The sequence below is a fragment of the Orussus abietinus genome, unplaced genomic scaffold (genome assembly GCF_000612105.2).
Source record: "Orussus abietinus isolate OABI.00-Male unplaced genomic scaffold, Oabi_2.0 scaffold29, whole genome shotgun sequence".
Lineage (NCBI taxonomy): Eukaryota > Metazoa > Arthropoda > Insecta > Hymenoptera > Orussidae > Orussus > Orussus abietinus.
Genome location: NW_019395567.1, coordinates 618,718 through 632,444, shown reverse-complemented (window position 1 = coordinate 632,444; position 13,727 = coordinate 618,718). Strand labels below are relative to the sequence as shown.

Genomic DNA, 13,727 nt, shown 5'->3' with positions numbered 1-13,727 from the left:
CCACATTGTGCGCAGGTTGGCCCGGTGTGTGGTCGCAGGTGAACCATCACACCTGGCATGTGCCTCTGCCAACTGTCTAATTAATAACAATCATCCCACAAGCCCAGTGAATACGAGTCGGCCCCTGGGACGCGTTAAAGTACTCTTCAAACCCAGGTTTGGCGCCCGGAGGTTTTTTCTCGCACTTTTTGCCCTCACTTTGTACGTTTACCTTTCCAGTCGCCCTTGGCATCAAAACTTGAACGCACGGCAGAGTCGTCGAATCGGAGATTACGCCTGATTTATAGGCTGTTTGAAGTCACGGCCTTCCGGTTTGTTCTCCATTACACCTGGTGTACGCATTACGTGTCTAATTAATAATTGTACTACACGGCTGGCGAGTATAATTAGCCGCCGGGGGACGTTAAAATATCCTCCTAATTTATAAGATTAAACGTCATGTCCATAAAGTGCGGAGCCGACATGCAGCGGACGGAGTCACCAAGATGGCGATTTAACAGCGTCCACTCGTGTACGCCGAGAGCTACCGAGTTTACGTGCGCCCGAGTTTGCCGAGACGTTAAATCATGTTCGCGGAGCGGTGATTATTCATCGATATCGCGCATCGCGTTTCCAATGCACCCATCAAGAGAGCAGGTGGAGACCGGCCACGTGCTCGAAAGACTTGTGGGTCGTGGAATACGAAGGCGAGCAGGAAACTCTTCCGCCATAATTTGTTCCGCGGTCGCTGGCCAACTGCGCGGGGGATTAATTTAATAAATTCGGCTGGTGTTGAACAGGGCATCGAGTGCACTCCCAGCCCCGCGGGTCTGGGTCTATGATCACAAAACCCATTCCACTCAAACGCCTCAAAGGGTTTGTGTGATGGCACGAGTGCCCGAGGGGCTGCCCAACCATCAACCCCAAACCTAGAAGGGGACCACTTTCTGTGGGTCACTGTTAATTAATATGGTCCAGCGTACGTGTACATAAGTGTTAATTCTCAAAAACCCTCTCATAGATGCCGGCTCAAGTCGGTATTGGGAAAGAAAGGGTTTAAATGACGCCAAATGAGGTTCCATCACCTTCAAGCCAGGCGCAGTATAATGACATTGGCCTCTCCACAGGCGACCCAGACTGGACTTTTTTCCCCTCGATCGGAGCCTCTGGAAAAAAGTTGAGCCTTCAAGACGTCCAGTGCACTCCCAGCCTCACATACCCAGGTTGGTAATGATAGGAAACAGGCGATGGGTCGAGGGAAGAGTTTGCGTGATGGTGGAGTGTTCCTTGGGGCGCTCGACTGCGTACCCCAAACCTTTAAGAGCCACCTTCTGTAGGTCACTCTTAGCCCTTTCGTTCCGACGTATGTATGCTTTCTATGTACGGAAAGTCAACGGCTCTAGAAGTCGATATTTCGACCTAGAGACCCTAGTTTCAATGCCGACTAAAGTCAGCGTTAGGAACTGATTGGACCACCTTCAAGCCAGTCCCGGTACAGTGTTGATCTCTCCACGGGCGATCCAGGTCCGACTTCTTCCCCTCGATCAGAGCCTCCGGAAAAAAGTTGGGCCTTCAAGACGTCCAGTGCACTCCCAGCCTCACATACCCAGGTTGGTAATGATAGGAAACGGGCGATGGGTCGAGGGAAGAGTTCGCGTGATGGCGGCGTGTGCCCGCGGGGGCGTTCGGGCGGGCCCTGAGCGCAGCGCCCTGAGCCCCACGAGCCGGACCCGGGACCAGGTCCGAGACCTGGAGATCGCGTGTGGCTGGGTCCGCAGGTGAAGAGCGAAATCGAGAATCGGCGGTGGACCATCTCGTGGCCGGTATAGCCGGTATAGCCGGTATAGCCGGTGTATGGCCCCAGGGTCCTGGCCAAGTGGTGGGTTGCACGGTGTGCACCTTAAACGTGGGCGGACCTCGGACGAGCCCCGGGTGTTTCTCACCCGCATACTTGGCATACGTACCGGAACTCCGTCGGCGGAGAGGCAATGCACCCTCGACTTCGGGGCCCGCCGCGGCCCTGTAAGTGCGGCAACTTAACGACTAACGAGCGACCACGGCCGAAGCACTCGCACTCCCCGCACCCACCTATTAGCCCCGGATCTCTACGGGACTGCGTTCCTGGAAATTTTCGTCCCAAGGGGCGAACGCGTCCACGACGCTGCCGGCCACTCGCACGATCCGAAACGGCTAATATTCGGTATTAAGACAATTGCCGCAGATTCGGCGTCCGATCCTTATCCCTCCGTTAGGGTCCGAACGTGGGATGGATTTTAACCGTTTAGCCGTACCTTCCAGGACAAGTCCGACAAGGACCTCGACGACTTAAGATTAGGCGATTCCCATTTCGCGTATGGTCCTACTTAGGGGTAGGTACTTAAACTCTTAGCTACGGCTGGACTTTCCGCGGTACGGTTAGACGCGGATTGCGAGTACATAATGTACCACCATGATTTGTCTCGGATGATGTGTGAGCCACTAGTGGCGTACCATTCAAAGAGACAATCCAGGCGGAAGCCGATATAGTAGCGTTTAGAAGCTAAGAGGTTAACGCTAGGTGCACTAAATCACCATCTCCAGGCCCATTTTCAGGAATATTTTGCGGATCTTCTTTTCCATGTCTTGAATCACGGTCTTAGCGATCTGGGATCAGCGTCCGAAGGTGGTTCCTTGGCTGTTTCGTCTACCTTGAGCCCAATGGGTTCCCTAGATGCACGCATTTGGGCGATAGCTGGACACGGGAACAGGCCGGAATGTGCGCTTTTCGGCACGAAGATCTCGCCGGCCATGGTGCATTCCTGGTAAATTACCGTCCTCCGAACGGCGGGCGGGCAGGCCTCAGGGTGGTTCGGTGCCTCGAAATCTCTTCGGCGTCGCGAAGATGCTGCATAGCCTCGAGGAAGTTCCCATGAGTTGGGGGCGGCCACGGCATGGTGGTTTGGTAGGCTCGGAGGTATTCCCGAAGCCCCGGGCGTCCTGTCCCTCTTCATCCCCTTCCACGTATTATACCGTTCCTTTATACCAGTTCCTGCGTCCACTCCTGTTCCCCTGTGCCGCCATTTCGGTTCCAAGAGCTCAACCGAAGCTTCATGTTCGATGCTCGGTATCCAGGACGCTAATTGTAAGACCCCCTTAAACAAGAATCCGCCTAACACTCTAGATTATAATTATAAAAAAAATTTTCCATACTTTCACAGTATCATGCTTAAATCTTTGAGCGATATACGTACCAGAGTCAACGGTGCACATAAAAAAAAGTGACGCAGAAATAAAAACAAATAAAAACGAAACGCCATTCATGTGACTTATAAACAATATACTTCGGCTTTTCAAAAGAATCGCTTAACGAGAGTTAAAAAAATTCTCATTCTTGCTCGAGGTGATTCCACCCAGTGGAAAAAATTTCATCGAACAAGAGAAACATTACTTCGAATAGTGTCGAAGGAATATATATTTCTAATTAAAAGAATAATCATTTCGGAATAATTATTCTTTGTCTCAATGAAAATTGAATCTCAGGGTGTGTTTCGCATCAAGCATTGGATTTGACTTGTACATTAGATAATGCATTTTGCCGGGCTCGTAGACGTTCGACGCTCGTCGTCTGACACTGGATGTTGAACTCATGCAAGGGTATCCTGGTTGCAGATGCCTTGTTGTCGGAACCACCTTAATAATCCGGTAACCAGTGCGATTAAGCATCGGGTATATTTCTCCAAATTCGCTCTCTCCCCCGCCGGCCATTATCCACTCTTCTCGGGTCACTGATCACGCCGGGAGTTTAATCACCGGACCGGCTGACCACACGGAACCGTGGGATTGTGGGCCGGGTCGTGGATTCCTGGTGCAACGGACCCGGTCGTGGAGCCAGGGATCCGGACTTGGAGAGGATAGACAGGTACACGTTGGATAATGTCGATGTCGTTGGGATCTAGTCGCAGAGCTGGATATCATGGCTGTTCATTATGCACTCCGTGGCCGGCACACCGATTGCTAAACAGCAAAAGAGTAAAACGTGAAGTAGCAGGTGTCTCCACGGTGGGTACTAATCCGTTGATTCCGAAAGAATCCGTTTATGGAGGCGCTTATAAACCCCCCGAATTTTTCCCGGGAGTCTAGACGGTGCCGGATAATCGCCGTTATCCGTAACCGAGACCTCCGCGATGCTTGATCACCGACAACGGGGAAGTCCTAAGTTAAGGGAATCCGGAGTCAAGAAGTGGAAAAGAACTTGAAGGCGGCGCTCGGCGAGCCCAGCGGGGAATGAAATCTCGCCAGATGGCGCACTAAAACTCCTTCGGTTCCCGACTAATAGCCCCGCGTAAATAAGAACTGTCGCTAAACCTCTCGAGGGCTCCGTTTCTCGTCACTTTCGTACGTTTACGAACGTTGTACGGAGAACTTGCGAACTGGCGAGCCAGGGCAACATGCTCGGCAAGAGGCGCCTCCACCGTCCGCCATATGTTTCGCGGACATACTTTAACCCCTTGACGCCGTCCGACCTCGATTCGGGAGTTTCGGGGAACTTAATCTAAAACCGCTGGAGAGCGGAGAAACGGACGACCAGGCTACCGCGAAGTCTAGTGCGCTGGCTGAAGTACCTTCGGAAAAGGTTATACCTTCATAATCACTAAGTTCGAATAGTAATCTCGCACAAGTTGCATTTAAAGGGGTAAAGTTACAAACAAAAGAAACCGTGGATTTTCCATTGATGACTGCACGGAAGCGTCTGGCGCTTCTCTACTAGCGGCTCATCCACGAGGCGTAAACGCGCGCCGTGATTGGAGCGCCGGCCCTATTGCCACGTCGCGATTGGTCCTCCGGGTTCGTGGAACTCAACGTCTAACATCCTGTGAATTTTGTTATCAGGGCAGCATGAGACCTCTCCGAGGTTCCTACCGGGGTCCGAAGACCGGCTGCGCACCTCGACAAACTCTGTTCCCGCCACCGGGGCACCAGGAACTCATTCTTGGGTCCTCCTGCTGGGCTCGATATCACGGAATATCGTCCGAAGGCGAATCCGCGGATCTCCGGGGTCCGGTCGAGCTGGAAAGATAGCCTCGGATTATCATGCACGTGCATGTTGACAAAAGAAGTTTAGCTTGTAAAGCTGATTAAACCTTAGTTAATCACAACCGACCAGGGGCGAATAGAGGGCCAGGAGGTCGCGCGGCGGCGCCATCTCTCGCGATTCCTGCGCGCCGGTCGCACTACTTTTTACCACTCCTGCGCGCCGAGCGCGCCACTTTCCCCGATTCCTGCGCGCCTGTCGCACTACTTGTTACGATTCCTGCGCGCCAGTAGCCCTACTTTTCGCGACTCCTGCGCGCCTGTCGGCCTACTTTTCGCGTCTTTTAAGCTCCTGGTAAGCCGTTGCTCGAGCGGGCGGTCCCGCGCGGCAAATTTCGACCCGTCGACCTCTTTGTTGCTCCTGTTCCCCGGCGCCCGCCGACATAGCAACTGAATTCAGTGCTGCAGTCCATGAATTCCTAAGATTCTACGGCCATACCTAACGGCGCCAGTCGCCTCCGCGCCTAACGTTCCTGGTGCCGGGAACTCAGGTGCGCGAGGCGACGCGAAGCCCTCTCTCCTGCTCTCTTTCGCGACATGTCTCTTGCCCCGGCTTTTAAGAACGTCGAGGTGGGGGCCGAGGAACCACGGGCACGGGGCATGGGAAGATGAGAAGCTCAGCCTTCCGCTTATCATGCCACGACGGAATCGACGATATGGGGGAAACTTCCCTCCCTCGCAAGTGAAGAGCCCAGATTGACGTCCCTACCCTTGATAGTTTTAGCTCGTCTCTAAGTACCTTGTGGTATTTACACTTTTTTAAAATAATTTTCAACGCTCATTCCACGTTTAAAAGCGATGATCCTCGTGAGATGTAAGTTAAGCAACGTTGGACGTGGCCGGTATTCGGATGGATGACCACCTGGGAACTTTTTAACCACTGTTGACTCTGTAAATAAAAGTGGTGTACCGGCTCTGAAAGTATTCAAATCTAGGTACGGGAATGAAATATATATCTTTACCAGATGGTCTAAACGTGTAGGTGGGAAAGTAGGAAAAAGTTAGGTTAAGTAGAGAAATGATCGCCGTGGTGTCCCTTACCTCGGGGTTGCGATAAATCCTCTTCGGAGCTGAGTTAGCCGAGTCCGAACGCGTTGCTACGTGGGAAACGATTCCAACGAATTTATGATAACCTGCAAATCATAAAGCTCGGAGGTAACGAGCTCTGTGGCGAACGCCGAGCCGGAAAGCAGATTAATTATCGCCGCGGTTATTGGTACGCTCGTAACGAGCTGGACCGCTGATCGCACTCTTGTTCCTCGGGATTAAAGCCGTGCACCGCGTTTCCGTTTAATTATTATTCCCTCCGCATTAGTTTAACCGTGACACGTTGCGCTCGCAAATTACTACATGATTTAACGCCTGAGTTCCGAAGCTTCGCATCCACGTTTTCCATGCCACTTTGTCTAACCTTATGCCCAGAAAACAGACAATTAAACATTGTCATGGTTAACTTAAAGAAAGCACGTCTCGACTTTATAGAATATAGACGTGGCGCGAGAAAAGTGGAACTCTGACAAGTTTCCACTTTTTCTATGGAAAAGATGGCCACTCACTTCAAAGGTCAAAATTATGATACACTGATAAAATGCGAGGCGGCCGTTACCGTTAATATTTTGTCCGTTTACGAGACGGTGGTAGAAAGAGTTAGTTATGCGATGTCCACGGACACTGCCGTTGGGGAAAGAGAGACAGCAAGATGGATACTTACAGAGCTCCTCGCCGAGCTGTTCTCCTGGTTGGACGGTGGAGCGCCGCAGCGCCACGCGTCACGGCGAGCACCACCGCAACGCGCGGCGCCCCTACGCTGGCCATCGCGACGCACCCGAGACGCAGCGCCACGACAAACGCCGACGCGATGCTTCATCCGATGAGAGCAACGAAGATTGCATCATCTAGCGTCCAGGGTGTTAGAGAAGGATGCAAAGCCTTACCCCGCAGCCCGATTGACTGCAAGCACCTCGTGGGAAAAGACAGGACAAAGTGGCGCGTAACGCGCGACACGCTAGCGCCAACGGGGCGGTAGCGCCATCCCTCGGCGAACAGTGGAACCCTGTACCGAAAGTGGAAACCCGCGGCGACTGGTAAATATTTTAAAGAAATACCTAATCATCACTCAGCCTCGATTTTCCAAGGCAGGTAACTCGATAGAGATTTGCTTTTATAAAAATGTTAATTCCTTCAATATAAATTTATTTCTTGTTTGTACATAGAATCTGGTAACAAAAGAACGTTAAGGCGATTGGTTATAACTGAGTATACGTGTTTCGAGGCGATCGAAACCTGACTTAATTTACTAATTAACAGTAGAAATGTTTGTATCGACCTACAGATAGTGTGGAGTTATTCTTCATCATCTCCCCCCAGGTTTCTGATTTAGTGTTATCAGTTCTTCTGCCTCTGCGCCGTTTTCAGGGCATGCTCTCTTCTTGACCTCGACGCTGTCTGGATTGTTCCACTTTTGGAGCTCGCCGGTTCCAAAAACAGCAAAGACCAGCGCCCCGAAGCAGTAAATCAGGGCCAGAATCCAGAAAATAATCTGCCACTGAGAGTAGGTCTGATCGCGGTAGGTCAAGCTGCCTACCATGAAACTGCTGAGGAAACCTCCCAGCGAGCTCAGAGTGTTGGCGATCCCGAAAATCGTCCCAGAAAAATTCGGGGCAATGTCCAGCCCGTTTCCTAAATAACCTGCGGTCACGGCTCCGTTTATTGTCAAAGCTACTGTAAAAACAACCACCGAAATCACTCGGTCGTGCCCGAAATACGCCTCCACGATCATCAGCAAGCCCGGGCTCAGCACGGCTGGAAGTAATATTAAAATCATGAATATTTTTTTTCAATCTCATTCCACTTAACCGTTTTAACGCTATGTGAAAATGCCGTCAAGTACCTCTCGTTTACGAAAATTTTCTCTGAATTGGGTGTCACGAATCGTTTCTAACTTTACAACGTCAATATGGGGGCTATAATGATATTTGATTTTTTTTTGCATTAAAAAATTTTTTATGGTCTCACCAAAAGTAGTAAAAAGCTTGCGAATGGCGGTCACGGAGAGCTTGTTCTTCCTGCGTAAACAATCCGCCACGCTGGAAGTTGCTATTGCGAAAACGTATTTTCCTAAATACGGCAAGGAGCACAGCAGGCCATTCTGGAAATTAATTTCAATACTTCGGACGTTGTACTTCCTAAATAAAAATTGAATCACGGTTCGACGTTACCTCCTTGATGTTGAAATTCAATATGTACTTCATGTACGTTGGCAATTGGTTGACTACAGTGAAGTACCCGAAAACACTGCAACTGTGAGTGATGATGATCGCCCAGACAGGGATGGACGTGAACATCGCTTTCCAAGGCACTGGGAGATGCTGGGAATGGAAATTCAACGTGAAACGTTGGACAACTAATTCTCTTCAATAGCACCATTGATAAACATTCTGACAACAGGTTTTTAGTCCTTTTACTTTAGACGAAGAAGTTGTTCCTATAGAGTCCTCTATGTACTTTCGCTCTTCCAGAGAGATCCTGGGATGCTGGGCCGGCGAATCGAAGACCAAAAGGAACCAAACGAGACTCCAGATTAAACCTATAGCCCCGGTGACGTAGAAAACTGATTCCCACCCTAAACTAGCTATAAGGAACCCCGCCATCGGCATCGTAATGGCTGCACCGAGGGAAGAAGCTGCAAAACAGATCATCATCTTCAGCGGCGTCAAAAATGCCGATTTCGGCCTGAAGAATGGTTTATAATTACCCATCATGTTGGATACGAATTTGCTTCGCTCATCTGGGGGGATCCAACGTGCAGTCATTGGCTGGATGGCAGGCCAAGTGACTCCCTGTGTATGTAAAAATGATAATTTTTNAAAACAAAGTGTTGTATTCGAATCGACTGTTTTGAAGGGGGTTTCACTTCACCTTAAGAAGTCATTGAAAATATGGTACGGAATCTTTTTCAAGGGATTTTTTCACCGCTTACAAGCATGAACCCCAGAATGGCTCGAAGTGCCGAAACGGTGGCGTATCCAAACATGGCCGATAATGGTGTCAGAAAAGTAATCAGACTCGAAACTAGCATGCTGTATCCGAAGACACTTCTGGCTCCTATAATCTCTGCCAATCTACCACCAGGAATCTCCGTGCAGATGTATCCCCAAAAGAAGCTGCCCAGGATTAGATTCACCTCGTACTGGTTCCAAGGGTACTTAGTTTGTTGCAGTGTTTCCTGCGGCAAAAATAGTAAGAATTATTCTTCATATAGAAAAAATGTTGCAGTCTGATCATGATAAAAATGCACACACAGATTCTGAGGAGTGTCCTGGAAGCTGAGATCCTGAAGATGCACTTTCGCTGATGTTGGCTCTCATTGCGACAATTGTCGCATTGCCGACTGGAATGAAGGGGACTCCGATTGTCTCGTTGGAATGTAGAGTATTATTTCCTTGTATCACCATGCTCACTATTGCTATGGTTAGATTCATCCTCAACATGTAGTTCACCATGAAGCCGAGAATCACCATTATGTTCAGTACTTGGCGACATGATAATCGATCTGGAACGGAGAAATATGAATTAGTGCAAGCCGAACTGACAATTCGTTAGGAAACCACTTTCCGCGCAATTAGACTCAGAGAATATACATAATGACGGTTGTACATGTGCACTGGTCATTGCCAATGTCAATCGCCCACACGAACGCCGTGATCTTGAAGTCTCTTCGACTCCTCTGCCAACGTTTCCGCGTCATAGCAACAAAGAAAGTAAATCATAAAAAATCAATTGTAGAGAACGTTCAAGTGACTTTCGGGATAAACCGGCGAAATGGAACTTATGTCCCGGCGGTTTTTAACACTAGGTTTACGGGACCCGTCAATTTGACGGAATTCAAACTTCGAAAAGAAATACCGAAAAAACCATAGCATTAATTTCAACCATTTTTGTATCGTAAATTAATCATTTCATCCAAAGAATTTGTACACACAATTACTTTTTCCTAAGCCTTCTAATTATTAAAATCTGTATGTGGTATACCTATCTCTACGAAACCCGTCAAATTGACGGACTAGCTAATTTCATAAACAATCCATATATATTTGCTTCGTTGCAGAGAGTGTAAGGCGAAGATGAGAGTGAAAGTTTGCATTGAAAGTGGAGAGATGGAAGGATCTTCGGATAGTGAAGAGGAAAACTTCTTGAAAGGGTGTCGTAGCAAGAAAAGGATGCGCATTCTTTCTAGTTCTGACTCCGAGGATGAGAGGACGAGCATTCCAATTATTTCCGTGATAATTTTTAAAAAAGGACTTTTTACTTATCAATCATTCATTTAAACGTATAGCCTAGTGTCGTTTAATTCAGACTTAATTTGAATAAATCGATTTTTTAAAGAAAATTCGTGTTTTCGTTTACCCGTCAATTTGACGGATGCTCGTAGAAAAAGGTATATATAAAACGCCCGTAAACCTAGTGTTAATATTTCCTTAACACTTGCCGACATTTCTGGACAATCCAACCCCGTGGAACTTGTGTGGGAGGGAAAGAGAAATATGGAAAAGCCTGAATTAATTTTACAAACCACGCGTATCTGGAATCCCAGAGATATAAATAAAGCAAGGCGCTTCTTTGATGTATTTATAGTCCTAGCCTTGCACTGCAGTTTCGAGGCCAAAGTTACGCTCCTCTAACACACTTACAATTGACCGAGAGATTAACCACTGTTACGAAGGACTTGGCAATTGGACTGTTGGGGAAATGATTTTTACTTTGTTATATACTCGCGATTCATTGGGAAAGAGAAAAATGAAACAGATGCGAGCTTGTAACGCTTTAACGAACAACTGGGGACGATATTTCCGTGAGAATTTTGGCCCGGTGCCTGTTCACGTCACACATTCTTATTCCAATGACTTCCGTGTGTAATCATTCCCAATTTTCCACTAAGAAATGTTTACGGTTCTTATTTCTATGCCCTCTTATTATTCCCATAGGATATTCCCATGACTTTCGTTCCGATACGAAGCTTGAGCTGAGCAAGTGTTAACTCCGTGTACTGCAATTAAATTCGGAATTTTATATATAAAATGTATTTTTTTTATATGACATTTTTTTATTTCATTATATACTGTGTACATATGAGCACTTTTAGGGTACACTTATATTTTCATGTTATTTCTTAATTCATAAAATGGCTTGCCGTAATGAAACTGCAATTACAGAGCCAAGGCCGCATAAAATTGGAGAGCATCGTTTTTTTAGGTTCCCCGGAAATTGGCTCGAATCATGCGATGTACTTTAAAAGACTCGATAGACAATCTGATCAATAAATAAAATCCATGTTGCGTATAGAGGGACTATTATGTACTCGTTGCGTTAATACTTTCGCTTGCCAAGAACTCGGATCAATTTTGAGGTGAATCAGTGTTAATTACCAGACTCAAAGTGGCGATCACAGAGAATCCCATTAAGCTCTACATTGACAAGTCAATAAGATAATTGACCGCTCCTCCTGATTCGTCCTTATCCTTCGTAACGAGACTTATTGACGAGTGATTTGCTTCAACGTTAATTACACCCAAATGTAAAAATTCCTCCTTACGATTTTTCCGAACATAGAATGAAATTGCTGATAATTTCCATCGCCATCTCATTTACAGACAGAAATGTGTCGGTACAGGTACATTATAAAAAAAATGCACATTCCAGTTACAACAATTGCTTCAAACAAGCAGAATGATTATTCAACCATCTAACAAAGCACTTTGTATTTCCCGTCAGGTTCCCGTAGAATTTTTTCCACTAAACACAGAGACATGCCGGTGCATAAATTATTTCAGAAAATGATTAGTCTTCTGCCAATCATTTAATTTCTCTTTTCCTTAGACTCTCCAGAACGGAGTTTTCTTCCTGTCCCACATTGCAATATTAAATATTAACGAGCGTCGTATAGACAAGTGCATACATACACAATCTTCACAATATCCATACGCAATTACGGGGATAAGAAACATTGATAATTTTAATTTATGGACTTTTCGACGTCCTAATTAATAAGGACGTCACTGTTCCTCCTCGCGTTAATTTCCTTATCGTCACAATTTTTAGGTTTTATTCGAGATCGAAATCGTTCGGCCGTATCAATATTAATGACTGTTAGGGGGCATTATGCAATACATATGTGAGTATATGTATCTGTATATATGGCGAGCTGCAGGGTATAATGATAATGGGCTCCATTGAATAAACGAGTCTCGTATCTCGTCGGGTTAAGTCACTTCGTTCATAACTAACACGGGAATGTTAGGGGACACCGGATCCGTTTAAATCTATTGCGATTTCCTGTATTCAAAAGCGGTTAAGGATTTATTTCATTAACATTACTAGGCGAAGGTCGGTCGTGGCCTCGAGTTATCCTTATAGGTGGGAAGATCACTAAATCATCAGGATAATCGAGTTGGAAGGCTCTCTGGGTCAATTTGTACTTGGATCGTTCATATCGAATCGTTGGATCGTTCATATCGAATCGTTGGATCGTTCATATCGAATCGTTGGATCGTTCATATCGAATCGTTGGATCGTTCAGATCGAACGATTTCAGACTTCGATACTTAACACGGAATGTGCTTTGTCTATACTAATTATAGTCGCTTTGACTATCGGCCTCGATTCCTCGTTTTTAACTTCGAGTTGGCATAGAACCTTCCTCGTTTAAAGAAAACGAAAATACATTACTCGAAAACGCAGCCTCGTACTTTACACGCACTTATTAGCACATATAAAAGCGTTAACAGTTGCAAATTACGAAGGCTTTGATATTAAAATTGAGTTTCCTTTGAGCATGATTAATGCCAACGTTCCTTTTTATTTTTTTTTTCAATTAGATGGAGAATGATAATTAGTGCAATAGCGAGGGTAAATCATTATTTGACAGCGTCGATGTCTCCTTGGGTCCGGCAAATGGCGCTAATTTGGCGAATGGTTAAAACGACTTAATGAATTCCAGGCCGGGCTCGACATTCCTCGAATCGTTTTCGAAAACATTTCCATGAGCCGTGTAATAGAAATTCTGTTTACACCTCCATATCAGAAATTCGCGTAAACAGAAGTACACTAACCTGCTACGCTGCGATACGACGCCATCTTGGAGCGCGGCTTTGCCTCCAATGACGCTCCACCGTCAAAAACTTAGAAGCACTTAATCAAACGGTTCGTTAAACTCTCCCCACCAAGTCCTTTACTTCCTACAGGAATGTTCAAGTATCCCTATCGCCCCGTTAATTTAAATAAACCCGTAACAAAGTCCGAATCACTCCCGAAAATTGCAATCCGCGTCTCGTGAGGCGCCGCGCGAAAAGTCTGCATAAATCGGAGACGAAGAGTCGAAAAGTCGAATTTAAACGCGGGAAATCCGTGAAAATCGGGGGAAACGAGGTAAATGGTGGCAGGTATTTCGAGGCTTTGGGTTTTGCGACTCGGTGGGCACTTATTTCGAGATTTCGACGGTTGGGCATCAGATGCCGCCAAGATGGCGGACACCTAAGCCGACTATTTTGGCGGGACTGTTGTACGTCTGTGGGCGGCTAGCTCGGTTAGAACTGAGTTCTCACAGCGGACGATCGTAGTTTCTCTTCTGGCCGACGTCGACGTCGATGCCGACGCCGTCGACGCTGTGTCGTAACGACGCC

General features: G+C 47.0%; 1 protein-coding gene across 2 annotated transcripts; it reads right to left on the bottom strand.

Annotated features, from left to right (window-relative positions):
* Positions 1-7,225: 7,225 nt before the first annotated feature.
* Positions 7,226-13,654, bottom strand: LOC105702259 (sialin). 2 transcript variants are annotated; one of them, XM_012429687.1, is made up of 8 exons: positions 13,158-13,654; positions 9,351-9,601; positions 9,029-9,274; positions 8,804-8,888; positions 8,514-8,731; positions 8,268-8,417; positions 8,065-8,197; positions 7,226-7,851 (listed from the first exon to the last, which is right to left on the bottom strand). In XM_012429687.1, exons 1-8 carry the CDS (start codon positions 13,180-13,182, stop codon positions 7,403-7,405), a joined length of 1,557 nt encoding a protein of 518 aa, XP_012285110.1. In that variant the 5' UTR covers positions 13,183-13,654; the 3' UTR covers positions 7,226-7,402. The 2 variants fall into 2 exon arrangements, with proteins under 2 accessions (XP_012285110.1, XP_012285120.1); XM_012429697.2 differs by lacking the exon at positions 13,158-13,654 and adding an exon at positions 10,622-10,819.
* Positions 13,655-13,727: the final 73 nt, after the last annotated feature.